This window comes from Oryzias latipes, chromosome 21 (assembly GCF_053564925.1).
Source record: "Oryzias latipes strain Hd-rR chromosome 21, Olatipes_Hd-rR_3.1".
Classification (NCBI taxonomy): Eukaryota; Metazoa; Chordata; class Actinopteri; order Beloniformes; family Adrianichthyidae; genus Oryzias; species Oryzias latipes.
Window position 1 is genome coordinate 25,623,954 of NC_136257.1, and position 27,341 is coordinate 25,651,294.

The 27,341-nt window shown below is 39.0% G+C and overlaps 1 protein-coding gene and 1 long non-coding RNA gene across 6 annotated transcripts in view; both read right to left on the reverse strand.

Annotated features, from left to right (window-relative positions):
- The window catches only part of LOC101165518 (FERM, ARHGEF and pleckstrin domain-containing protein 1), a 56,117-nt gene extending 42,956 nt beyond the window's left edge, over positions 1 to 13,161 (reverse strand). For 2 of the 5 annotated variants that reach the window (XM_078939746.1, XM_023950626.2), the window contains exons 1-2: positions 12,176 to 13,161; positions 8,794 to 9,000 (exon numbers count right to left, since the gene is read on the reverse strand). In XM_078939746.1, the coding sequence (XP_078795872.1) occupies positions 8,794 to 8,973 (180 nt within the window). In that variant the 5' untranslated portion in view covers positions 8,974 to 9,000; positions 12,176 to 13,161. Of the gene's footprint in view, positions 1 to 8,793; positions 9,001 to 11,845; positions 12,014 to 12,175 lie in introns of those variants that run through there. The other 3 variants (XM_078939747.1, XM_023950627.2, XM_078939748.1) reach the window with 2 other exon arrangements.
- Positions 13,162 to 15,167: 2,006 nt separating this feature from the next.
- On the reverse strand, positions 15,168 to 17,889 carry LOC144988724 (uncharacterized). The gene is made up of 2 exons (XR_013652702.1): positions 16,789 to 17,889; positions 15,168 to 16,489 (listed from the first exon to the last, which is right to left on the reverse strand). It is a non-coding gene; the product is annotated as an uncharacterized LOC144988724 (long non-coding RNA).
- Positions 17,890 to 27,341: the final 9,452 nt, after the last annotated feature.

Consider the following 27,341-nt stretch of genomic DNA (forward strand, 5'->3'; position numbering starts at 1 on the left):
AGTATTTAGCAGAGGCTTCTATTTAAAGGAATCTTTAGACTTTTTGTAACAGTGGGAATGTTCATTTTCAGTACCTTGTCCTGCCTTTTAAACCTCTAACTCACTGATAGGCAGATGGCTGCTTAAACCCAAGTAAGTGTGACAAAGTGGAGAGACAAGCATCTTTAAGTAATACTGGAGCACTACACCTTCACTACCTGTCTAAGGCTGGTTTAAAACGGAAAGTAACTGGAACAAATGCAATTCAAAACGGGAAACATTAGGCAGCAGCTGGTTACAAAAAATATATATATATATATATATATATATCAAGCCTGCCACCATTACTTTCAATGTAAAAGGGTCCAACCTCACAGTAGAAATAACCATATCCTCTGAAGCGGCGTCCACACGGCCCTCGGCAACGCACGTTTAAGACACTACGTTTGGTAAAAATTCTATGTAAACGCTCATTTTGGCCTTCCGCATTCAAAACTAACACTCGGCTAAAACTCGGCAGCAGCAGCGGGGATTGAACCACCAACCCTGCGGTTATTAAACGACCTGCTCTACCGTCTGAGCCACTTGCCGCCTTGCATTACTTGCCTCCCCATTCTCCTCACAGCTCTGATAGCCAATTACATCCCAGATGCAATCACATTAAGCCAATCACAAGTCATCAAGAAATATTCAGACCAAATTATTCTCATTGAGAAAAAAATCCAAGTGCTGGAAAGTACTGGGATATAGGCAGGATTTAAAAGAACAGATAGACTTTTTCCAAACATTTCTTTTATGTTAAAATTTGAAAACACAACAGTAAAGATGAGAACTGGAACCTGTCTATGATAAGTCAAAAATGTTAGTAATAAATGGTTATTTAAATAAGAGACATCTTTTTAATCAAGATCCAGTTGTAAAGTTTTGCCTGTTCGTATAGTTTTTTGTTTATATCATTGTTTTTTTCTTTCATAAACACAAAGTCACATTTCAACATGTCTTTTCTTTTCTGCCGAAGACAAGAAAATTTCCCCTTTGTGGGATAAAAAAAAGTTTATCTCTTCTATTATCTATTCTATTCTACTCTAATATAAAATTAATATTTAGGCTTTTTTTCTCTCATCTTTTGTCATTTATAGTCTAGATCTTAATGATATTTTCCTTTTTATCTTTTGTTACACAGCACCAGAAAAGAATTTTGTTAAAAATTACAATCAAAACTATGTATGGAAGATTAAAAAAAAGCACAAGTCAGAAAAAATGTCCAACTGTTAAAACAAACTGTAACAGAACAGTGATGACACACATTTACAATCACCTCAATTTTATCTTGTGTTGTTGCTAACAAATTAAGGATCTTCCAGCCTCTGATCCACAGTCTGTTCATCAGTCAATCATTGACAGTGAGTCTGTTGAAGACTGCCCTGAAAAAAGCTCTTCATCGTGTTTCTGCTCATTAAGTCAGGACTTACAACAAGCCACTCTAGATCTCCTCTAATTGCTTTCTAGTACAATGAGAGGCTGACGGCATACGGAGCTGAGAATGGTGAATGGCAGGTTGATGGTTAACATTTCTGGACTGGACTTACTCTAAAGCATGCAAGGCTTTTTTTATGACATGGCCCACTTTGGCAAAAATGCCCCAGTTTTTGGAAAGAAAAAAACACTATCAGCTGCTGCTTCTTAATTTTTTTTTTCTTTTTTTAAGATGCAGCGGAAAACTTTTCAGGGTCTGAACTGTCCAAAACCCACTTTTACAATCCCAGATTCTAGAATAACTCACCTGATCTCACATCCAGTAAGGAAACCTTTTTCAAAAATTTGTAATCACTAACTTCTCATCAATCATTACTAAAACATGGCGTTGCAGTATGCCTCAGCTCTCTTTTCATCTTATACCTGTATTAACATTCAAACATCCTAGAAACGCACAACTCCCTCCCTGCATTCATGTCTACAAGGGAAATTACACTGAAGGTCAAGTTCAATGAATAAAAGTACTGTGTGATAACAGACAACATTGATCAGTTTTAAACCTAAGAGTCTAATTTGACTGAACCTTCTTCAAACACTAAACACATCAAGAGGTGAGAATTGGATCGCAAAGTAAAATACTTTAAAAGTTTTGCATTTTGACCCCATAATAGGTGAGTACGATGGATGGGACAATGGTCATTTTATATGTTACATTAGCTCCAACTACAAAAAAAAAAAAAAAAAAAATCATAAAATTTTGTAACCATTTTTAAGTTTTAGCAGTGCTAGGATTGATAGATTGTCATAAATATATATTAGTTTACTATACACAATATACATTGATTTTGTCATTAACAATATGAAAAAACAGGCCAATTACAAAACCATAAAAATGCTATAATATATATAAATACATATATAATAACTCAGATTTCTATTTATTATTTTTTAAACTTACGTAATGATACTGAAAATAAATTTATTACAAAACAAAACAAAAAAAAAATCAATCAAAAATTTTAAAAAGTGGAAAAAAAAATGCAAATAAGTAGTGGAACATGTGTTTTTGTGGAGGTTTGCCTAATGATGCTTGACTGTTTCCTCCACAGGAATTAGCATAACCCCCCCATCTTTGCCCTAATGAACCCATCCCCCCACTTCTTAACCCCTGAATTCATGATCAAACCACCTTCCTCACAGCCAACTTTAGCTTCCACCAAAAGAATACTCAGTTCTGATATGCTTCTGAAGAGTAAACAATGAAAACCAAAATGTCACAAATTTTGACTGATATTAAATAATCCGCTGCTGTTTTATCAGCCGGACATCATCCGAGCACAAATGTGCTCACAGTTGAGAGTGTTAAGTAGGCCACAGCGTGGTGTGTGAGCAACATCATGGCTCAGTGGCCCGTTTTTGTTTCCCATCCATCTGATACTTCACCTGCTGAGGTGGAAACTTATCCCCCCGCCCAACCTAAAACAAAACAGGAATGAAATCCTTTAGTCTCACGGCCAAGCTGGGCATTTTCTTAAGGGAGGAATGGCCTTTTAATCTGACGTGAAAGCCTACATCAAATATTTAAAGCAAACTAAATTCTAGTGAGACACTATGTGTACTCTGAACACTCCAACCTAGAATCACTCGAAATGTGCCGGAATATAACATATTTAACCCCAAAGTCATACTTTTCCCTCTTTAAAAGTGAAACTAAACCTGTTTTGTGCTTTCTCTTTTCAGATAAATTATTTTTCTGGACAAAATGTGAGCCATTGACAATGAAAATACACTTTACCCACACCTCAGGGGAAGACCATATCCAAGCCACTCAGACTGTTATCTCAAGTCGGTACTTGAGATAACAGTCTGATGTGGAGTAAATTGAGCATGAATGCGGTGTTCTGTTAGCGGGGGCCTTTTGTCATCCCCTTCCCAGAGTTGAATTTTTTGGGCTTATTTCAGCTTCACCTGTCTGGGGAACAAAGGCTAATTTGTCATTTTTGGCACTCAGCCGCGAATGTCACTGTGAGGGCCAACAACTGAAACTGCACATACCACACATAAATATTTACATGCTTTTCTTGTTTGCATGGACCATGTTTTTGAATCAGAATTTCTTTTTTTGGTTGCTCAGGTACTGTTGTAAAAGGCAGCGATATTTCCATGTCACAGGTTTCAACTTTAAATTGTTATTTTCTCACGGAAAGCAGCATCTCGTATTTTCTATGCCACAAATAAGCTTTATTTCAAACTGCTTTTTTTCGTCTGCTCCTGATTCACAACGATTTTAATAAAGAATTACTCAGACAGGCAATTTTGAGCTTAATTTTAACTGCGTATGTCCTCCATCATCAAAAAAATACCACAAGAACATGTTAGAATCCCCAAAAACATGATTTTCATTGGAGTGGGTCTTTATTGCGGTACAACACCAGCAAATGTAATCAAATGCCGGTACGTTGGCTAGTCTTCGATCTGGATCTGTAAAAGCTGGACGTTGGCTTCGAGTAACTGTTAAGAAAGTCCAAACCAAAGCCGGTGAAGGAAATAATCCAAAGTGGAGCTGGTGAGGGTGACACCCAGAGATTAGCCACTTTACTAGGTTTAGCTTTTACCGCTGAGCTGTGTGCTTTGATGTCCCTCCAACGTCACTCCTCTGACTGAACTGACCAGCTATTCGCTTTGCCGCTCATTGTCTTTTATTTAAAAGCTGTTTATACAGTTTTTTCAGGAAAGGCATGCAGTCCAAAAGCTCAAATAATAATAGAAAAATTGTCAGAACATGGCTGACAAGTTGAAGTTTGTTATAGAAGCATTGATGCCATCAAGGTTAAAGGCGAACATTTTTGGCAGAGTTTATCACCAAAAATGTTCCTACCTACTGATAATGTAAATATATCACTGAGCTCCCCTAGTTAAAACACTGGTAGCCATTTTTTATTTACCAAAATAACATAAAAATAGTTATATAGCTCTACTACAGACTTTTGTTCAGATCCTCTCTCAACGACCAAAAGTCTGAGCATGTAGTCATAGTATGTGGAGTCCTCCAGGGTCAGATACTAGGACTACTGTAATTTATCAACTACATTCTTTCTCTGGGTCACATCATGCACAGTAAGTAAGGTTGATAGTCCAGCATCACTTTGTATGAGAATGTTGAAAAGGTGTGTTTTTAAAGGTGTTTATGTCATTCACTTCTTTCGGTTTGCCTTAGCTCGTGCATTGGCTGGACGTGCAATTCGATTCAATTCAATTCAATTCTATTCAATTCAATTCAATTCAATTCAATTCTATTTGTATAGCCCAAAATCACAACAACAGTCGTCTCGATGGGCTTCGAAGTAAAACATGAACTCAAAAGGATCATGAATACAAAGAGTTCAATAGGAAAATACTAAAATGAACTAACAAACTGACTAAGCTATACTGGCATCCCTGCCCTTAGAACCCCGTCTGTTCACACTATTGTCAAACAAAACCAGGGTTGCCTTGCAACGAGTAAACTAACTCCTATTTTTAGGGAGACCAGAGCTCACTTGCTTAAAATCATATCAGAATTTCACACCCAAGAAAAACTGGCTGGGTAGCTCGGTTGGTAAGGTGAGAGGCTACCACGCAGGAATCCAGGGTTCGATTCCCAGAGGGGAATGAGCAATAGTATTGTACTGTACTCTATGATGTATTGTGATTTTAATGCATTTTTCTGTTTTGTGAAGCACCTTGAATTACTTTGTGTACGAATTGTGCTATACAAATAAACTTGCCTTGCCTTGCCTTGCCTAGTACTGGGGGCAATTACCATATCAATGGCGAGCAATTAACATCACTCAGTGAGGGTCCTTAGGCAAGACCCTCAACGCTACCGCCACCCGAGCGCAGCACGTCTGCAGCTCACCACTCCCCCAGGGGATGTGTCAAATGCGGAGATCAAATTTCGCACACCTAGGTGAGTGACAGAAAGGTACTTAAAAACAAAACAAAAGTGACAATAGGAGAAGACAATTATACTGACCAAAATCCCATTGAGAAAACACAAGATTTTAAAGTAGAAATATGAAAATTTCGGGTGAATTTCTGTGTCGTATTTGATGCAGGCCTAAACTTTAGGAGTCCAATCATACCTGAACGAGTCTTCATTCACGTTTTTTTCAAACTGAACAGTTTAGAAATCTCACGTTCAGACGGAGTTTACACACCACTTCACCTTCAGCAGGCTGGACTGTTGTACCTGTCTTCTGTTACATCTTTTTGGAAAAGAAGACACAAGCTACATTAAAAAGATTGCGACAGGGTTTAAAGCAGGAACAGGAGCACGTCACTCCTGTTCTCAACCTCTTAATTAACTTCAGCACTGATTTTCTAAGTGTTACTACTGGGTTTTTAAATCACTTAAAAAGAAATTGCAATAAATTACATGTTGGATTGCCCTGCTGTGCACAAACCCAGCAGGGATTAGAGTATGAAGGTGCTACACAAACTAACCCGTCTCGTCTTACTATCATTTAATTGTTCTCTGTAGATTCACACTGTTACAGCTCGAGTTGTATTTTTGCTTTTCAGTTCTTTTGCTATAAAGTAAATTTATTCTGCGGCAGAGGGCGTGTTCGCCGTTTTTAGTCAATCTTTGCATGACTGTTTGCAGGTGTGGATTGCTGATGGGTGTTTTCTCTGGGTTTCACCAAGGCCCAGGGTGTGGTGGCTTTAAATTTCAGACCATCCCTCTCCTCCAGCAGCAGGTTTTTGGCTCGGCTCAGCTCGTGCTGCGCTCCCCTTTGCCACAGCAGCGAGTCATGTGCGTTCCCTTGTGTGGTGCCGGATCAGCTGATCTGCCCAGCTCTTCAGTCATATCGTTGGTTTTAGTTTACAGGTGAAGCTATAGGGGTGAACTGCCATGTTCCTTACAGATGGTTTCTCCTGTTTGTGTTATTCTAAGAGTATGTCATTGGATTTCACCTTTTGCTTTTACAACAGAGTAATTAGCCCTTGCAAGTAAAGAGCATTTATTGTGCTTATATTGTTTCGGCTTTGGTCTACCCAAAAGTGTTTGTGCTTTGAGTCACTTTTTAATAGTTTGACTTACAATGTATAATTTATTTCAGAAGTGCACCGCTTTGTGTACTGCTTTTGTTATATTCACATTAGGATATAAACCTGAGGTGGAAAATGGATCGTGTCTTTCAGTCAAGGGGTCTGTAACCTTTAACCCTAAAAGATTCATTTGGTCCACCTTCTTACAGACCAAAACCTAGGAAGAGCTGCAAAGTCACTGTTTCGAAAAATCCCCTTTTTTAATTTTTTTTTTGTGACTTTTAAGCCATTTATTTACAAAATGTACCTTTTACACATTTACAATAATTGAATTATGATCATTTTCTTTGAAAATTTTTACTTCTTTTAGTTTTGACAGCAGCATCAACAAGTACCCTTTAAAATAAAATCACCCCCCCCCCTCCCGTGTCAAAAGGGGTCCTCCTGCTGCTGCAGATTTACCTAAATTAAAAATGCAAGAAAACTAAATCAAACATGGCATTTCTTTTATTATTGTAACTATGCTCTGGTGTCATCATTTGTCTTCTTTTACTTTTAAATATAAACATGACAATAATGGTGTAGAATCCAATATTTAAGAAAGTCTATATGTGCTTTAAGCTTATTTTAATAATTAACCACTCCTACCATTATTTTTCTCAGTTGGCTGACATTTTAAACTTTAAATATCAATAAACAAATACACCTCATTAACTTTAATACATTAACAACAAATGCTTTATTTATTGAAATTGTTAGTATTTTTCTTCATACCCAAAGGATGAAGGGGTAAAAGGGGCTGCATGTGGCTCCAGAGCCTCAGGTTGCAGACCCCTGCTCTAACTGCTTGCATACATAAAGGAGGAACACATCCTCTGCGTTTTTGTGAAACTCAGTTGACACCCACCAGGTTGAAAAACATAGTGGAAAATCCAAAGTGTGTAATCTTTAGTTCTTAGTTCTTCACTCATTGGTTTTGTAGTGACCACAAGCTTTGAAGCAGACGCAGTGAAAAACCATTTTCTTTCTTAGCCCGCCTCATTTCACATTCACACTCCACTGGCTGAGCCACTATTAAAGGTCAAAACAGGCAATTTGATTGTTCCTTTGAGGAAAAAAGTCACAGAAAAATCATGTAAATGAGGGCCTTTAAATAAAGACCAGGTGAAAGGCCCAGGAAAAACGTGTCCCAAAAAGAAGGCTGTCAATGCCAGAAAAGGAAACAACATTGTAAGAGTAAAAGGAGTTCAGAGAGCCGCCACGCTGCAGGAACACCTTGGGAAAGAGCCAGGAGGATGCATCCACTTTGCACACTGAACACTCACTAACTGTCAGGACAGTTCAGCAGCTTTAGTGTAGAGCTCCATTCATGAAAATTAAAAAGCTCCTTTGTGACTGCTGGAGAATCGGTCTCCCTACATCAACCCTTTCTGCTCCACCGATCTCCTTCAGTCCTGGAGCAGACGGATTATTCTGCTCGCGTCCTCTATGAAATATAAGTCTTTCCATTTCCCCCCCACTATTCAATAAAATTATTGAACTTGTTGATCCTGAAGCTTAAATTTAAATTAAAAAGAAGTTCTCTTCCCAGTCTTCTACCATAAAGGTCTATCTAACGTTTCACCTGTAGTATATTCTTATCATCTTTTTAAAACAAATAAACTGTTGGGGTTTTCCTATCTCAGCAGGTAACATTTAAACATAGACAGAGGTAAAAGATAGACCTTTAAGGTACTATTTTCAGCTATGGATTAATTAGCTGATCTGAGTATTTAAGGAAGCAGGACAGTGTACCTGTGACCGACTTAAAATAAAGCGCTTCCCATATGCAACAAGGCTAAAGTAAAACTATAAAATTGTTGGCTTTGTGTTGCAGCATTAACACACTGGAGCTACAAGTACTACATTTAAAACATTATGGAGGAATGCTGGTTTGCAATCTGTATCTAATTTTATCTCCACTTTCATTCCTTGCAACTAGCTCAGACCACAGCGTCTAAATTTAGAGCTGCGCGGCGAGAAAGTTAATCCCACAAAAGAAAGACGTTCTAGCGTCTCTGGAACAGCCGTCTGTATTCGGGGAGGAACGTCCAGCAGTTCTCACACATTACCCAACCGCACAAAAGCCATCCCGGTTCCTCACAATTAGTTGCAGTAAACATCCCCATGCTGGGAGGTTTGAGATAGTCGGGGAGACTTCCATACATGCATGCGTGCGTGCAACACTCAGTTGCCATGACAACCCCTAACTAGTCTAGTGTAGCTTTTTTTAACGACACTGCAGTGCTGAAGAATGGAGTAACTCACAGAGACGTCAAAAATCTCCTCCGTGTCGTCCAACATTCGGACCCGTATAGCAACCTGTCGTCCGGGGGGCATGGCTGGAGGTCGGTGTCCAGGGTCCAATGTGCTGATGCCCAGGGTCACCGGTGCACCAAGGCGGCGTCCGGCCCCACAGGACGCTGGCTCTGCATCTGACTCTGCCATTCTGCACTGCACTGCTCACTTTCCAGCCTGCACCAGGTCAAAGACAAGGGGAAAAAAGTGCATGAATGCACTAATTCCATGTTTGGAATATTGTCATTTCAAAGTCTTATAGTTCCACTTCCTCCTCTTTACTAATGTTTGCATGTGTGTACAATATTACACTAATGGGGCAAAAGGCTCAGAGGACACGCTGCACAACAGAGCTTGTCACACCAATGCTGTAATTGTAAATGTAGCATTTGCACTAAGCACTAATGGGTGATAATTGCAGCCTGCGGGAGACTCAATTAATGTAAGAGCAAAGAAGAAAGAAAAAACCCCAAGCATGTTCTTGATTTTGTTGTACAAGCCAGGCGGTCCTAATTTAACCTGACAAATGAATCATGGAGAAAGAGTGTAAAATCAAAGATTCCATCTAACCACGATTGAACTAAGACATTTCCTGATGATCAGCAATAGCGCACAGACTGAGGTGTCTTAGAGTTTAGAGGGCAGCTGGTCTGACACATGCACAGTACGGATCACAGACACTGGAAAAGATGGATTTTCTGAGGAAACAAACTGATCCAGACCTAAACCGCTCAGTCGTTTATTATGTGAAATGCAATGCTGTCTTGTCTAATAACTAAATGCTGCGGCCTATTAGCAGCTTTAATAATGAAAAAGATAAAAATGCACTTATAAATGCTTAATCATAGCCACAATAATTAAAAAAAAATAGACTTTTCTGTGTTTTAGTACTAAAGATTGGAAAAGATGGTAGGTCAAATCACAAAAAAAAGCTTTTAAGGTTTCTGAACCTCCTAAAAAAGTGTCAGGCAGTCAGAGGTAAATGTGTTAAGTATTCAACCACCACAAGACAGATAAAAATATGGCAACTGAAACAGAGAAAAAACGTTATGGCTTGTACTGTAGAACCTGCATTGGTTCTGATGGTAAAGATTTGCATGCGTCTAACTCTAAGAGTGTGATTACTCAGGAATGTAACTCTAGGGCTCGTTCATGTGATGCCACATGAGCCACACCGTCCTCCAAAATCCTCTTCTTGTCCCACTCAAGTCTCCCTTCGTTGCACATTCCGGCAGGCTGATGTCACCCTGAGAGCGGTTCACCGGAGCGGTGCGTCCAGTAGACAGTTACAGGATTTCTGCAGACTGAATGACTGCTGCCAGCTTTAAACTGAATTGATTTTTAAAAAAGGTAAGAATAAAGTGATTAAAGTCTCACTCCAATCATTTTTTTAATCAATTTTAAACGCGTTCCTAGTGATCTTGGAAGTATGGTTATGCTGCTTTTAGTCAAAATCAAAACACCCGTGTCATTTTCTAGGACATTGTGTCTGCAGAGTGGCAGCAGTTTATAAGAAATTCACCTCTGAGTTGTGGTCGGGACAGTTGCTGCAGAATAAGTTTACCCATCATCCTTTTGTTTACACTCTCTCCCGCTAGCTCACAGTCCCCTCACAACTTCCAACAATCAGTCAGCAATATTGGAGCTATCCAGATTTACAGTTTTGGGTCAGATAACAGCTCGAATGAGGAAAACAGAGACTTACATGGATCTATTTGTCTGCAAGTGGATGCATCGGAATGGAGCAAAAGAGGGAGCTTGTAGCACCAATAATCACAATTGCAGGCTTTTTCAAACTGTATTATTTTTTTAGTCCGCTCCTGATTCACAACAGTTTGAATAAAGAAATATCTGGAAACGCAATTTTAAGCTTAATTTTCTTAATCTATATTTCATTATGAAAAAATGCCACAAAAACGTGATAAAAAAACTTCAATTTTCAGTGAGGTGGGTCTTTAATCGGAGTATGAGCACTGCAGAAGAATTGGGAAGATCCAGGGAACAGTATACCTGTGGGTAGTCAAGACAAATTGTAAAAAATGTCTCCTTGAAAGCAAAAAACAAACATTTAATTTTTACGGGTGTAGCAACAAACATCAAGAACAAAAACAAAAAAGGTGTCTACAGCTTTCACTTTAAAAAAGATCTCAACGCTGATCAAAAACCTGAAGGAACCAACCATCTGGTGGTCGATTTGCACCTGCTTGGTCACACGACTGTTTTCCAGATGACGTGAACTTTCTCTTGAGCAGATGAAAAGCCTCCATAATTCTTTGGTGTTGATGGTTGGCAAGTGCCTCGTGTGGCGTCCTATATATTCACGGCTTACACGACCCCGCAGGTGCACGCCACGTAACCAGACACTCCTTAAACAAAGAACCAGAGAAACTGAAGCCACTGAAAGACTAGACAGTGATTCTCCTCCCTCTGCACTACTCATGACTGCTAGTCCATGCGTTGCCATGAATGGGAACGAGCAGGCAGCAGTTGTGCAGATGGCATCATGTTCCCAGAGCCAGGCGACCGTTTGCAGACTTCTGAGTGTTTCTCTGGGTAAAACACACCTCCTTTGAATTCATTAACTCGAAATTCCCCACATATGTGTAATATGGAGCAGTGACTGCTGGCCTTGGGTTTAACAGTGGCTCCTCTGTGTGCAGGGGGGTGGGAGGGGGCAGTAAAGTCCACCATTGCACAGCTGGAAATCTTTAGAGACAGCTGAATAGCCAGAGGCTGTGGGAGATAAAGAAGTCAGGAAAGATCTGCAACACAATAAGGAGGAGAAAAGGCTCTGCTTCTGCAAAGAAAGTGTAATTTGGGCGCGGCTGCGTTAAGTTTTTTAATGTGTTGAAAATACAATTAATGCATGTTGTAAAATTTGCAAAACGCTGCATTGGACCTAAACACGAATAAAAAGCAGCCTTTAGGGAGGTCTGGTCACATGATAATGTGGGTTAACAGAGCAGGAATCTAACTACAAAACTCAAAATGTGACAAGCATCCATCCACCACCTGCCCTCACCTGGACACGCCGTGGACGCGCGCGCTTCAAGGCGACATGCTGGCCATTCAAATGGCACCGTGACGCGCGGATCCCATTACAATCCACGACACCTGAGCGACTGCGGCGCAACACGACCCACACTGCGGGGAAGGACGCGCGCGCTCACTGACTGACTGACTGACGGCAGATGAGGGTTTTCACACGCGGATATAATATGCCCCCCCTCCCCTCCCCTTCAAATCCACAGCAAAATACTCCCGAGAATTAACCTTAATCCCCTCAAACAAGTTGAATCAGTTCTCTTCAGGGAGCAAACTGAGAAGCACTTCGGCGGCGCGCGGCTCTTACCCTTCTCTCGTTATGCGGGGCTTGTCCACACGGAGAGTATGAAGGGAGGCACTACATCCACGTCCCGCAGGAAAGGAGGAACTAAAGGGAAAAAAACACACACACAGCCCTAACCCTCCCAGACGAGTTTTAAAGGCTGCTCACACCAAAGGGAGGGCTGCCCGACGTCGCCATGGCGGACGGCTGAGTGCATGCGCCTGGGAGAGACCGGATTACACTGAGCAGAGCGGAGGATCCTCTCCCGGTGCCTTCACTCAGACAATGAAGGAGGTGCAGCACCTCCACCTTCCCGGCAGCAAGGGAAGACGGAAGAGCAACAGTGACACCTAGCGGTGGCGAACAGGAGTACCACAGTATATGACAAAAGTTTTTATTTTTCATTTTTATTTCTGATTCAACACAACGTGGTTATTTAAATAAAAAAGATAAAAGTAACGTACGCACTCTTGTAGATGATTGGATTTTGGGATTTATTGGCAATCACTTTATTGATCAATTTGCATTTGTAGAGCCCCTTTGTCAACATGCTTGACATAAAATGCACGTATAAACCTAGGTTAAAAGCATGAAAAGTCACAAAACACATTAGATCAAATGAAACAACAATCAAAAGACAAACGGAAGGAAATTCTGCAGCTAACACTTTGAGGAGGCACTGTAATGAAAGATGGAATGTGCAAACAATAAACCATAAAAGCAATAAAATACTTAAAGCCAAAGAAATAAGTTCAAAGGGTTGCTGGAGCCTGTCCCTGGGTGAAGGCACCAGTCTGTCGCAGGCCACACAATCATTACCACACACCTAGAGACACTTTAAGTTTAGAGTAACCAATTAACTGATGAAGCATGTTTTTGGATGGTGGGAAGAACCTGCAGTCCCCGGAGAAAAATCCAAAATGCACGCAGAAAGGTTCCAGGTGGGATTTTGAACCAGAACCTTCTCGCTGTGAGGCAACAGCACTGTGCAGCCTGAAAGTCAAAGTCCCATTAGTTGTCGTCATCTAGGTATTTGAAATTTGCTCTCTTCATTTGACCCATCCCCCAGGGGAGGGGGCAGTGAGCTGCAGGCACAGGCACTCAAGAGCCACTCTGGAACCATTTGGTGGTTTAACCCTCAATCTAATCTCTTTATGCCGAGTGTCAAGCAGGGAGGCATTGAGTCCCATTTATGGTCTTTATAACTTGGCTCTGGATTTGAAATAACAACACTCTACTAACAGGCTGGCCACTTAGCTGGGAAAGATATGTCTTCAGTTTAACCCTTATATTGTGTTCGGGTCAAAATTGATGCATGTTCACTCTTGAAATTTCAGGTCAATTTTGACCTGAACACAATGAAAGGGTTAAATTACAAAATCTTCACAGATGATAAGAGAGCAAAACCTGATGATCTGAGAGTTCTGGAGGGTTTGTAGGGACCGAAGAGATCTGATAAATAGGAAGATCTCAATCCATTTGCATTGTTTTAATTCACGCCGAGACAAAGGAAATGTTTAAAAGAGAGTTCACTGCAAAAGTCAACACTAAATAGGCTATTAAATTCTTTTAACTGTATAAAAAAGTATACACATAAAAATGTATATATTATGCATTATTTATGCAATATTTTCTTGTATTTATGAACACTTTTGCACAAGATTTTCAAAACTTTAGTACATTACAGATTAGTTGTCATTGTTGTTAAACAAAAATGATCTTTTTCCTCTCAACAGTATTCTCTAAAAAACTATAATGTTACTACTTATGTCTTGCATTACCTTTAAGTTACTTTACAATAACTGCAGAACTAGAACAAAGCATCTCAGGGGAAACATTTATGGTGAAGTGTTTGTCAGATATGAGGAGCAGTGTGTTGTGAAAGTAAAAGCACTGAAAACAGCATTGGCGGAAGTCTCAGCTGTTGTCCGTTAAGTTTATAAAAACTATTGGTGATTAAATTTGACAGCCCGTAAATGGAAAACAGAAACTAAAGAGAGAACATTAGAAGCCAGAGTGTATCAGAAAGACTAAAACAACAAAATGCTACATAACAAAAGCAGGTTAACCCTTGTGCTATCTTAGGCACTTTAACATTGGGAGTTGGGTCATCTAGACCCACTAGACAGTGCTCTGAACCTTTTTTCTTCAATGATTTGTGAACCTCACTGGTGTCCATGGATTACAGGAAATCTTTCCACCTTTATCCACCTTTGTCATGGTAGGGAGAACACGTCAATGTAAGGGTGGGGTCATCTAAGATAGCACAAGGGTTAAATGACTGAAGCTTGCTCACTGCGAGAAGACAGACAACTCAAAAAATACAAGACTAATAAGCACACTTATAAAAAGACAAAGTGTTTGGATCTATGCAGGCTAATAATGAACTTGTCTTATTAAATTCAAGTTATTTGTGTTAAAAACAACTTAAAGTGACCAAACTATGAGCAGAAAAATACTCTATTTGTAGTATTTTTTGGATTTTCAATCGCGTTTTGGTCTTGTCACTTTGAAGCTATAAAGTTGGGTGGAAAATCTGTCGAATTATACAATTAACTGAACACGAAATGAGTTAAATATTAATCAAATTTCACAAGCAATGCCTTACACTATTTTGTCACAGTAAGAAGTAAAAAAATCACTTCAAAACATCCTTTTCTAAAGAGTTACTTTCCACATTGTTTATGACTAATTACTCACATAATTCCTGCACAAAAACAAAAGCAGCTTCCTTTGTTTTGATTTGATTTAGAAGCTGTCTTTTCTTACTTTATTTGTTGACTTGTTTTTAAACAAGGAAATATAGTCAAAATTCATGCCAAAACAAACACAACTGTGCTCAAAAATGTGAAATGATCTCAGTTATCTTAGTACATACTTTGAGTAGTACATAAACATAAACATAAACTGACTAATGGGTCTGGGTTACTGGAAGGTCAAATACAGCGTGTTGGAGCTGGTTCCCCTCTGAGGATTCTATGAGAAATAAGATTCACATTGATTTGATTTGATTTGATTTGATTTGAAATGGTTTATTTCAAGCAATCAAATAAGAATGACACACGACAGTAATACAATCATCAGTTATACATTCATACAATGACGAATCAGACTTAGGATAATTAGATTGGATTTTTCTTTTTATTCCACTTCAGTTACACTCCAAAAAGAAGAAAATTATCTGTAATTTGATGCTATTATGGTGACCTACTTTTTAGAACTCTCTTTTGTGTTGTGTTGCAGTTGTTAAAATGATCTTTTCAAACATCTAATCAACACCAGAAGTGTGCTGCAAACTTCAGCATCCAGCTTACACACAAAAGAACACAAAAAACTTCCAAAAGTACCAAGCAGGTACCGTATCTGTATTAACCTACATTCATGAAGTGAGAGTAGGAATAAGCCTTTGGTGTTTTTCTGCATTTACTGTGGTCTGTTCACAGATTTTCTGTAAAACACTTGAATATTCTTTTCGATTTAAAAGTAACTGAGAAACCATGATAGAAATAAGATTTGCAACAGCCCCCTCTGGTGCTGGCTGTTGTTTTTTCGCTGTCAATACAAATACAAATGTGGTCCAAACAATATGCTTCCTTTTCAAAGTTAAAGTAGATTCTTCACCTTTACCCAGACCCTGGAGGGTAACAACAGAACGTGGTCATATACTGTTTGTGACCGTTTCCTTTGTCACATATATATTAATTAAGGTCATAGTAATTTTGCACCTTATGGGGGTTTTTTGTTGCAGTTTTGCTGCAGAAAAGTTTAATTAGAATCTGATAACAAACATCAGCTCACTGACCTCCAGCTCTAACTGGAGTTGTTTGCAGCTGGGGCAGCTTTGAAGTCCAGAAGACAGAAAAAAGCAGATTTTTCAGACTTAGCATAAACTTGAACAAAATGAGTATGAATAAAGTTCAAGTATCTGGGCACTGATTTAACAAAAACAGAAGAATAGTGCATCAAATTGGCCAATGGGTCAGCGGTGTATGGGATTCTATTTGTGCATCCATCAGGTCTGTCTAGGTTCCATTGTCTATGTTTTTGTCTTTGGAACATGTTTCTGTCTATGTCTTTAGTCCTCTGTCCATGTATCTGCTCACGTTCCTGCAGTGGTGTTACAAACTTTGTCCCATGCAGTCCATTGTGGTGAACAGAGAAGCCAGTTGAGGTTTGGGCATCTGAATGCCACCCAGACGGGAGGAGGCTCTGTGGCGGACCCCAGACATGCTGGATAGATGATATCTGATGCTGGAATGGGAGTGCCTCACTTTTCTCTCAGAAGAGCTTAAAAAAAGGTGACCAGTCTGGTTTTCCTTGTCCCCGTCCGACCAAAACCTGAAGAAACAGCAGATAATGGATGGGTAGAATTGAGGTACACCCAGTGTACAAATAGCTTTGTGTTATTTTGCATTGTTGTGGTTTTATTTCAAGATTCTCATAAAGGCCTCCAAAGATATAAACAAACTTTAACTTTGTGACACTTGCTGTTGTGCACAGAGGAGGTGATCTGAATTCTTTTTGTGATCATTCCTACTCTGTTCTTCAATTTTCAGCTAAGATCTTTAGTTCAGAGTGTGGAGGTAAATTGAAACACTTTTTTTGTTCCTGATCTTCCTTTCGTGTCTGCTACTCACCCACCCTCTCTCTGACAGGAAGGGAAGTCTCCCACGCGTTGTTGTGTTGGGACTGAGGATGGAGAAATCCCACTCGGTGAGTTGGCAGCTCCAGGGGTTCCTCCAGAGGCGACGCGTTAGAACTGAGGCGGAGATAAACTCATAGGAAAGAGCTTGAAAATGAGTGAGAGCTGCAGGAAGGAAAGAACAGCGACCCGCAGACAATACTGTGTTTGAATTAGTTATGTAAGGTATCCTGAGCTGGAGCCATGTTCTCTTAGTGATCTCTCATTCACTTATGTAAGAGTGAATTAAATCATCAGTTTAACTTCACACTTATCACCGCAGGATGAGGAAACACTTGAACTGGCAGAGCAGCTTTCTAATATATTTTCTTGGTTTTCTCTCAGCTCACTGCAGGAGTGTTGGTAGACATAAAGCTGCACTGGGGCGCAAGCCAATAAAAATGTTTTCTTTTATTGTTTTTAAGGCCTGCTCTGTGGTTGATAGGAGATTGCTGAGTCTGTAGTGGAGCTACTTGTTCAAATCTGGAGCTGATCTTTAAACAAGAAGATGTAAAACTTTAAGTCAACAATCCCTGACCTCCTTCTCCTCGTCTTTTAAGTATTAAATCAAAAAATGAATGAAGCTTTTTTTGATGTGGTGGACTGAATTTATTGGTCATTTTATTATTATTATTTTTTATCACATTGTCTCAAAAACTGATATGAGACTCAAATCGGTGTCTGCTTCATTGTGTCTATCCCTCTCTGCACTATAACAATCAATTAAACAATGAAAAAAGTATTAAAAAAGTACGAACTAAGTCTGTTTGTTTATTCTCTTTTTTCTATGAGTCAAGTATCAAGCTTTTTATGTCACAACTTGTCATTGTTATGCCTTTAAATAACCAGGGTGTCATGGTCCCCCCCCGGGAGCTTCCACTGATTGGACTTCCATCATCAACCCCACAGTATATCAGAGGGGCCGGTTTCCAGTATTCCTTGCCAGATCGTTGCCAACTATGGTGAAGTACCTTGTCTCATGCTCCTCGCGGTCTAGTGAACTTCTGATTACTCCTGAACTTCCTACTCAAGCTATCATTTCTGTCTTTAGGACAAATTTCTGCAACCAACCTCCTGCCTGGGTCCAGTTTCCACCTCGTTCATTCCAAGCCATCATCACCCCAAGCCCTCCAGCCTCGCCGTGCCACACGCCACACTCGACAACCGCTCCACCAGCAGTTCTCCGGGACCACCCCCTGAACAAGAGCCCACTACAAGAGGGATACTTGCCGCCAGTACGCTCCTCGCCACAGAACTCCCGCTCCACGGATTCCTGTTCATCCAAAATCCTTCATTGCCAAGAGGCTTCCAGCGTGATCTTTTCGGGTTTCAGCATCTGGGTCTATTTTCGTTCTCAGTCATGACACAGGGAACACAGATGTGCATTTAGTGTGTCTGCAATAACATTTCAATAAGTAGAAATATTAATGCGAGTGAATTTTTTTGTAACAAAAAAGTGTACATGAAATAAATCTATAATCTTGTGTGCTTGGAATGAACTTGGACCACAGATGTATAAACACCAGAGCCTTGACTAGTAAGAGGCCAGACCATGCCAAAGCATCGCTCCTGGCGGCGGACGTGGTGGAGGACGGCAGGCAAACCATCTAGAATGCAGAGTGACAACCATTCATGAATTTAAAAGGTGAAGGCGTGATTGTGATTGGCTGAGAAGAAGTCAGGCTATTCAGCCATTGGCTCTCTTCGATTGGTTAATGACAAGAAGGGGTCCATTCGATATCGCACAAGCTGATATCGCCATGACGATACAGTTTTGATTTATTGTGCAGGCCTAGACGGGAGGCAATACCATGAAACTGTTGCTAAAACATGCTTTGTTGGGTGTTCGCCTGCAAGGTCATCACAACATCTTGATGAGGGAATTCAAACATACCAATGAGTTGAATATTGCTGGATCGATTGCTCAGACCTGTCACAGTGTGAAGGTTTTTGAGGGTGTAGCGCGCTGCACAAACATTCCTTCTCATTTCCCAGGACTTCAGCAGGTTTTGACATGTGCTTTAAGCACTGTGTTTACTTTCCCATCCTGACAGTTTGTCACACCCTCCTTTCTGACCTGTTTCTTTTTCAAGTTTTTGATCCTCTTTAGGGATGCACACAGCACTTTTGTCATCAACATTCTTGTTCTTTTATGTTAGTTATCCTTTTTTCCAGATTTCATGTCTTTGAAGACCCATACCTGATGTTTGTCAACTTGTGCTGTTGTGGAGGTTTTGCTTCATTTGGCGAGTCAATTATTTATCATTGCTACTCCACAAAACTCACTTGAGAGCATGATTATTCAGCCTTGATCACCATTAAAGGTGGCAGAATGATTTTTGGCTCAATCAGGGCAGTCTAAAACTATTTAAACTGGATTCAAAGGCTTAATAGAAGTGTACTCTCATGAAAAACAGTGATTCTAGGCTTTTCAAAGAATTATGCTTTGAGCGACCTGACCATAAGGTTACAATAAGATGAATTGCCTAAACTGCTTCTGAAGAAATTGTATGTCAGGCGTTGAAAGTTTCTTTACAGCATTTAAAGCTGGATGACACTAAAATGTATAAGAATAGAAAAACATCCTTTCTTGATTTTCTTCCTGAATGCTGCAGCTAAATTAGATCCATCCCATCAAATTTAAATGTGATTTATGAATCTGTTCTGCTCAGAAATGAAATTATTTTGAAGTTTTTTCGGGTCCTTTTTCTACGTTTTAAACTTAAAATTTCTTTCTTTTAATCATAAAAGTCTCTGTTTGGTTGTGTTTTGTCAAATTGTTGGTCATATGTTGTTTCTTTTGTAGTGTGCATAATATTTGAATGAGTAATTTTTTTTCTGTTTTAGATTAGTCAAAAACAAAGGATTAAATGTGAAATTAAGCTCCATTCTTCTGCAGAATATGAAGCAGAGTATTTATTTTCACCAATTTGGGCCCACGTTTGTGTGAGAGTGTGTTATGCGTGACGGTCACACAATCAAGCAAAAGTTGCAAAATCCTTTAGCCATGCTGCAACAGCAAGAGATGCAAAACAGAGTATGTGGTTGCTTTTATTGTTGAATGACCTGAATGGGGATTTGTTGTTTAAGGGTTTAGAATCTAAACCTTTAAACACCAAATACTAAACTTTAGATCAAGGCGTGCACACTGAATGACTCTATACGGTTTCCTTTCAAGCTAATTTTTTCTTTTTTGCTGTTTGCAAAGCAAATATTTAAAAGCTGCAGAAAGGATTTGACTTGTTTAATAGGTTTCCCTAAAACGTAAGAATAACAGATCAAAATAAGATATGACTGGAAGGATCACAGTATTTAAGCCAGTGCAAAACTAGAGAGTCAAATATTATAAAAAACTTGTTTTCTATACTTTTCCATATTTTTGCTTTTGTGTTGAAAAGAAAATCATCCGCTCAACACTAAGTGAGGTGTGGTCAAGTAGAGGGACAGGAAGTTGTTCCAGCTGATTAAGCAGGGGGTGGAATTTCGTAGCGACCTTCCACAGCCCTGGAATGAGGCTTCTTTCCATGCATGAGAGCATTGCAGAGCTCCTGCTGGGCCTTACGCCTCCGCCAGAGAAGGAAAACAGCAGGGGGGAGCCTCATCACATGTTCTATTTAAAGATGAGAGAAAAAAATAAGGTAGTAGGCAGAGCAAAACTGTCGTCCCTGTGGCCAGAAAACGTGCAAGCACAGCAGCCCTGGACAATTTTTGTTACCACAAACTTCCTGTTTGACTCCAAAAAGTGATGGAATACATCTTTCATGGACAGTTTTAGGACTTTTACTAGTGTTGAATAAGTTAGGATATAAAGATTTTGAGTTCATATAAAACTTCAAAAGAAAGAGGATCAATCGTAGGATCATTCAGAAAATGCAATAAGAGAATTTAGAATATTTTATAAATGTATTTGAGCTTCATCAAGTAAAAAGATAAACACTTTTTTTGTGGAAAATCTGTAAAATCAACTGTCTAAAAATACCACCCTCTTTTTAAAGAATACAACAATTTATTGGTACGGAAACTGATCCAACATGACGTCCATGTGAGGTTCAAAAATGCAAAACAACAACAACAAAAGGATCGGAGGTTAATTGGTGGGTAAATTAGGATGGAAATTGGATTTCTGTGTTTCTTTACTCCCCTTTAAACTTGGAAATGTGGAAAAAAATTAGGATTATTTGCTAGATTTGCTTAACATAAATCAAAAATAAAATTCAATGTGTTTTTTAGGACACTGCAACGGTTTTTGTTCTGAACTACACTGTATTGTGGCAGTAGAATTGTTTGAGGCATTTGTTTCCTCTTAAGATTCCTTGGAAGGGATTTGAAAATAGTTTCTTTGCTGTTATAGTTTCTATAATTTTAAAGTTATTCAGTGTTATTTGTTCATGCAGCGTCATGGCAGTAAAAACATGCTCAGTAAGAAGAAAAATGCTTAAAGTTATATAATGTAATATTTTGGTCACTTATATTTAAATATAATTAAGAAAGTTTGGCCTCATTGGAGAAAAATAACCAGTTCAGACACTGACAATAACAAATATTTTTGTTTTTTGGCTCAGTTTAATGTTTTCCTCGTTTCTTTCTCGAAACGCCTCGAGACAATCTTGATTGTGAATTGGTGTGAACAAAGTGATTTGAATTGCAACAGTTTTTTCCTGTTTTAGGAATGATTTGAATGATTTTAATAATTGAAACCAAGCGCTAAGCAAAGATCAAAGTTTCTCTTGTAAAAGGCTTTAAAAATATCCCTCAAGGGAGCTTATATTTAAATGTTCAACGTATTATCCTCACATATATGAATATAAAAAGTTGTTCATTTTTTTATGGCTGTCAAATGTAAGAAAGCAGGTACTATAACACCACAACAACCAAAACCAAACACAATTGCATGTTAGAAATGAGTCCAGAGCTGAACAAACACAAATACAGACATGAAACACACACAGACATGAAATCCTTTGTTACAGAAGCAATTTAAATATGTCAGCTCATGTTTGCATCAGGTTGAAATGGCGTTTTGCTTACAGGTCCCTGACATGCGTCTTTTAGCCTGTTTGTTTCCCACAAAGATAGTTTTCAGTAGTAAAACAGGCATACATTTTTTGAATGGAGGCTCAGGTTGTTAGGTAGTACTTTAATTTTAGTACATTCCAAAATTTTAAATGTACTTCTAGTTAAAAAATATTTGTTTGGGAATAAACCTTGTTTTTTCACATAACAAGACTTCTTTCTTGCAAAGCTGTCCACTTCTAATTGACTAAGACCCAATTTTAAAGACTAATTATGGAACCTTTTAAAAGTTTGAAACTCTTCAATTTACCAGAAACAGGAATTTTTGGGCAAATCAATATGCCACCAGACATTTTAATGTACTTTAAAAAAAGTTTTGTAAAAATGGTCAAACTTGCCTTTTTTCTGTGGGTAAATTTTCCAAATTAGGTTTAGCTGTTAATTAAATCGGTTTTATATTAGTACAATTTTAATGTATTGACTCCAAAAGCTGAAAACGATCATCCTATACTCAAAATACCTCTTTTCCAAGGTTTTTATATAAAACAGCTTCCATCATGTCAACAAGGATATTGTTTAACAGCATGACTGCATGGAAAATATTTCCTCAAAACACTTCATTTCCTCATTTTCCTTTAGATCCTATTGATTTTTTTATACAACTCCTCCATGCTGCACAAAGGCCTCATTTTCACACATTACCAGCCTCTGTCTGGAGCACATTGAGACTTTAATGCTCCACTGATCAATAGGGGATTAAAGCAATTTGAAAGGCCTGTTGTTTAGTCTGTGCATTGGTACCGCCGTCCTTCATCCCCGCTGTTCCTCTGCCCCACCAGACAGCCTCTTGAACTTTGCTGCTCCGGAGTCGGGAGGCAAGGCTGACCCGGCCCTTTTTCTGTCGTGCACCGCCCAGCCCAAATCCCACATGAAAAACCTGGGGGGAGTGTTTGCGGCCTAAGGCGGATGGGGATGTTGACTCATCCAGCTTTCTCATTTCTTTTTTCTTTTTTCCATTTAGCAGAGTGATGCAGAAGATCCCATCTGGAACAAACACGATGTGCCGCTTGTGGCCCCACAGAGCTGAGAACAGGTAATGAGTCAGCACCTATAAATTCACTCACCTGCAGTGTTTGACTCAGGGGGCTGTTTTCAAACTGATTTGATTTTTTTGTCTTCTCAGTCTTCAGGTGCAAATTCAGCACATAACTATGCAGCTTTATTTCAGAGTCAGAGCAGCCTCCATTGAGCCCCGTGGAACACTTATTAAAGCTTTTCTGTGATAAAGCTGCAGAACACACCATATCAATTCTCATTAAACTTCTTTTATAGAACACTTTTGTAACTTTACATGTGCAGAAGTTACCACAAACACGACTGTTTCTGTTGCAGAGTTAGGGGCAAAAGGGCGAGTTTTACCCTAACAAGCCCCACAGAGACCTCTCGTTTCCTTTTGTCTCATCACACTCCACCACAGCAGACAGACAGCACAAACAGGGCACTCTCTTGCTCTCTGATGCTCAACTGTTTTATATAAAAAAGGAAGGTTTCCTCAGATCCATTAGCCTCTGTTATCTCCCCACCTGCAGGCCCCCTCCAGATTACCGATTCAGCGCTTTGTTTGGTGGAGCAACGGCAAAATGAACAGGAGACTTTCTGCTCCAAAATGATTCCCTCGTCACTTTTCTGAACATTCGAATCTTTTCTTCTGAGAAAGAAAAGACTAAACTTCATTAGTCTCATTCCATTTCTCCTGCATCACTAAGAAATCAACAACTCCTCATGGATTAGTTTAAAGCACCACAGCATAAGGCAGCATTTCTAACATTGAGGCTCCTTTGTTAAGAGTTTTTAAGTACATTCTTTACAAGTTCAGCCCTGTTACCACAGATTCTGAAAAAAATGATTCTAAACACTAATAAAATAAATGAAATTTCCCCATTGTGGGATTAATAAAGTCATCTATCTATCTATCTATCTATCTATCTATCTATCTATCTATCTATCTATCTATCTATCTATCTATCTATCTATCTATCTATCTATCTATCTATCTATCTATCTATCTATCTATCTATCTATCTATCTATCTATCTATCTATCTATCTATCTATCTATCTATCTATCTATCTATCTATCTATCTATCTATCTATCTATCTATCTATCTATCTATCTATCTATCTATCTATCTATCTATCTATCTATCTATCTATCTATCTATTCCATCTATCTAATCTGAGTACCGTTCATTTATTTTATCTCGCCTCATAGAACATATAACTCAGCTCTCATTCTCCACTAGCCAACAGTCTAATAAATTAAAATAACATTTAAATAAAATAAATTGAATTTTGTTTTTGTTTGTTTGTGGCTGAATATTTTCTGTGTTGACAAGTAAAACCAGAGCACACACTATCCTTTCTTGGTAGTACTACTTGTGTTTAATCTTTGTAGTCTAAGCGAAAATAACAACATTGGTAAGCTACAGTGGTGGACAAAATGGTTGGTACCCCTCAGTTAAAGAACCAAGCTTTCTGACACTAGGCAGCACATTTCTATCTAGAATGCCATGATAATCTTGAGGTTTCATTTGACCTTGCACAACTTCAAGACACCCTGTGCCAGATGCAGCAAAGCAGCCCCAAAACAGAACTGAGCCTCCTCCATGTTTCACAGTAGGGACAGTGTTCTTATCATTGTATGCCTCATTTTTGAGTCTATGAACATGTGCTGCCTAGTGTCAGAAAGCTTGGTCTCAGTCGCAGGTCATGGGTCTTCCAACATGACAATGATCCAAAACACCCAAGAACGGCTAAGAGAAAAGCGTTGGACTATTCTGAAGTGGCCTTCTATGAGCCCAGATCTGAATCCCATTCAACATCTGTGGAAGGAGCTGAAACATCCATTTGGAGAAGACAAACCTGAGACAACTGGAGCAGTTTGCTCATGAGGAGTGGGCCAAAATACCTGTCGACAGGTGCAGAAGGCTCATTGACAAATACAGAAACCGTTAAATTGCAGTGATTGCCTCAAAAGGTTGTGCAACAAAATATTAAGTTATGGGTACCATCATTTTTGTCCAGCCCTATTTCATTAGGTTTTTTTTAAAATAATTCTGTTAATCAACAACTCAAAAGTAATGGCTGATTTTGATTATTTAATTTTCAATACATTTTAATTTATTGTTACTTTTGAACATTTCAAGTCATTTAAAAGAGGATTGTGGACTTTCTTTCTTTAACTTAGGGGTACCAACAATTTTCTCCACCACTGTAAAACGTATCCAAATCACATTAATGAGATACATTAATTAATTAAAATAAATTAAGATAATCTTAAACTTACATCTAATTTAAAGCTTTTGAACATGCTGTAAACAAAAAAAGTGTAGAAAAATCAACGATAATTTTTACTACTATATTCTATAATGTCCTGTTTATGCACAAGTAATTTTAAGGTAAAGCAAAATATGTTTTGAATGTTTTTATTGGCATATTTTTGCATTTCATGACTTGATTTCTGGATGTTGTTGCTCATTTTAACCTAATCTTTGCCTCATGTTTTTTGTTTTGCATGATTTAAATGCCTCTTTGTGCTTTTTATTGTTTTTTAACCTCTCTTTTAATTATCTTTAAGTTTACGAAACCACTTTATTTTAGGTCTTTGTCCACAAATAGACTTAAATATTACTTGAGAGTCTGACAGGCAGACTCTTCACTTGTCAACAGGCATTTAAATGGTAACTAGGGTCACAAATTTTCATTAACTATAATTTGCTTTTTATCTGTTTAATTGCCAACAGTCAATAAGAGAGCATAAAAGCAATTTCAGGCTCAATCCCCCCCATCATCATTAGACTGATGGTAACAATGGGGAGATAAACGTCCAAAAGACAGCTTTGATGGCATATTTGAATCGAAAATGACATTAAATCAATCCATCCCAAGAAAAACGAGACCACCTTCCACTGACTTTAATGTTAAGGCAAAACCAGAGACTAATATGAAATAGAAGAGCCTTAAGGAAGCTCTATAGGAGTTTTGAGTTTTTCAGAGAGGAGTCTGAGTTTAGAAGACCCTAAGAAAACAGCATCCCACACTACATTGCTCCAACAGTAAGGTGTAACCCTTGTGCTATCCTAGGCACTTTAACATTGGGAGTTGGGTCATCTAGACCCACTAGACAGTGCGCTGAACCTTTTTTCTTCAATGATTTGTGAACCTCCCTGGTGTCCATGGATTACATGAAATCTTTCCACCTTTATCCACCTTTGTCATGGTAGGGAGAACATGTCAATGTAAGGGTGGGGTCATCTAAGATAGCACAAGGGTTGAAGACCCTCTCAGACAAAAATTGTGTTTTTAACAGCTTCTTGTGGCATTTTTCTGGTGATAGAGGCCATAAGAAAATGTCTCTCAAAATTGCTTTTCTGAATATTTCTTTATTTATATTCAAATTGTTGTGAATCGGAAGAAGACAAAAAAAATGACTACGCAAAATATTGTATTTGGTACATAGAAAATCAGCTGGCTGGGTCACAAGCTCCTCCTGCTCCACTCCATCCTGATACATTCACTTGTGGGCGATTAGATCCATCTTAGCTTTCCTCGTCCAATCTGGCATCTGGCTCAAAACTGTATGGCTGGATAGCTCTGATATTGCTTGCCATATTTGTTGCAGCGCTAAAGTTAGGTTAGGTGTGCGATGGGCTGTAAGCTAGCAGGAGAGAGTGTGAACAAATAGATAACAAGAAGGGGGAAGGGGGAAGGCTTACTTTGCGCCATGGATTCCCTCACAACTCAGAGGTGAATTTCTAAGGAACTATTGCAACTCTGCAGATACTATGTCCTAGAAAACAACAAAGGTTTTTTTGATTTGAGCTAAAAACGTAATAATCACAATTAAAAGACTAACTGAAACAATTTGAAAATAGATTAAACAATTATTGGAGTGGGTCTTTATTGCTGATATAATGGCATTGGGTAGTTTTTTAGGGTTTGTTCTTCATAAATGATAATCTTGATGCTTCTCACACTTTTAAACATTCATTCATTTTCTACCGTTTTATCCCTTTTGGGGTCACGGGGCTGCCAGAGCCTATCCTGGCCACTTGTGGGCGAAGGTCCATCGCAGGGCCACAATCACACACCCATTCATTCTCACACTTAGGGACAATTTAGAGTTGCCAATTGACCTATGAAACATGTTTTTGGACAGTGGGAGGAAGCCGGAGTCCCCGGAGAGAACCCACGCATGCACGGGGAGAACATGCAAAGTCCACAGAGAAAGGTCCCCCTGTTGATGTTCTGTTTCAGGTCCCCCAGCTGGGACTTGAACCAAGAGCGCTAACCACTTCGCCACCGTGCAGGCCTTTTTAAACATTGTATTGATTATTGCATGCACTACTGTTTACCAGCACTTGTCTGCATTCTACAGTTGAAAGAAGCTTGGTACAAAATGAAAAAAAGCAGTGCAAATCTTATGATGTGGGCACA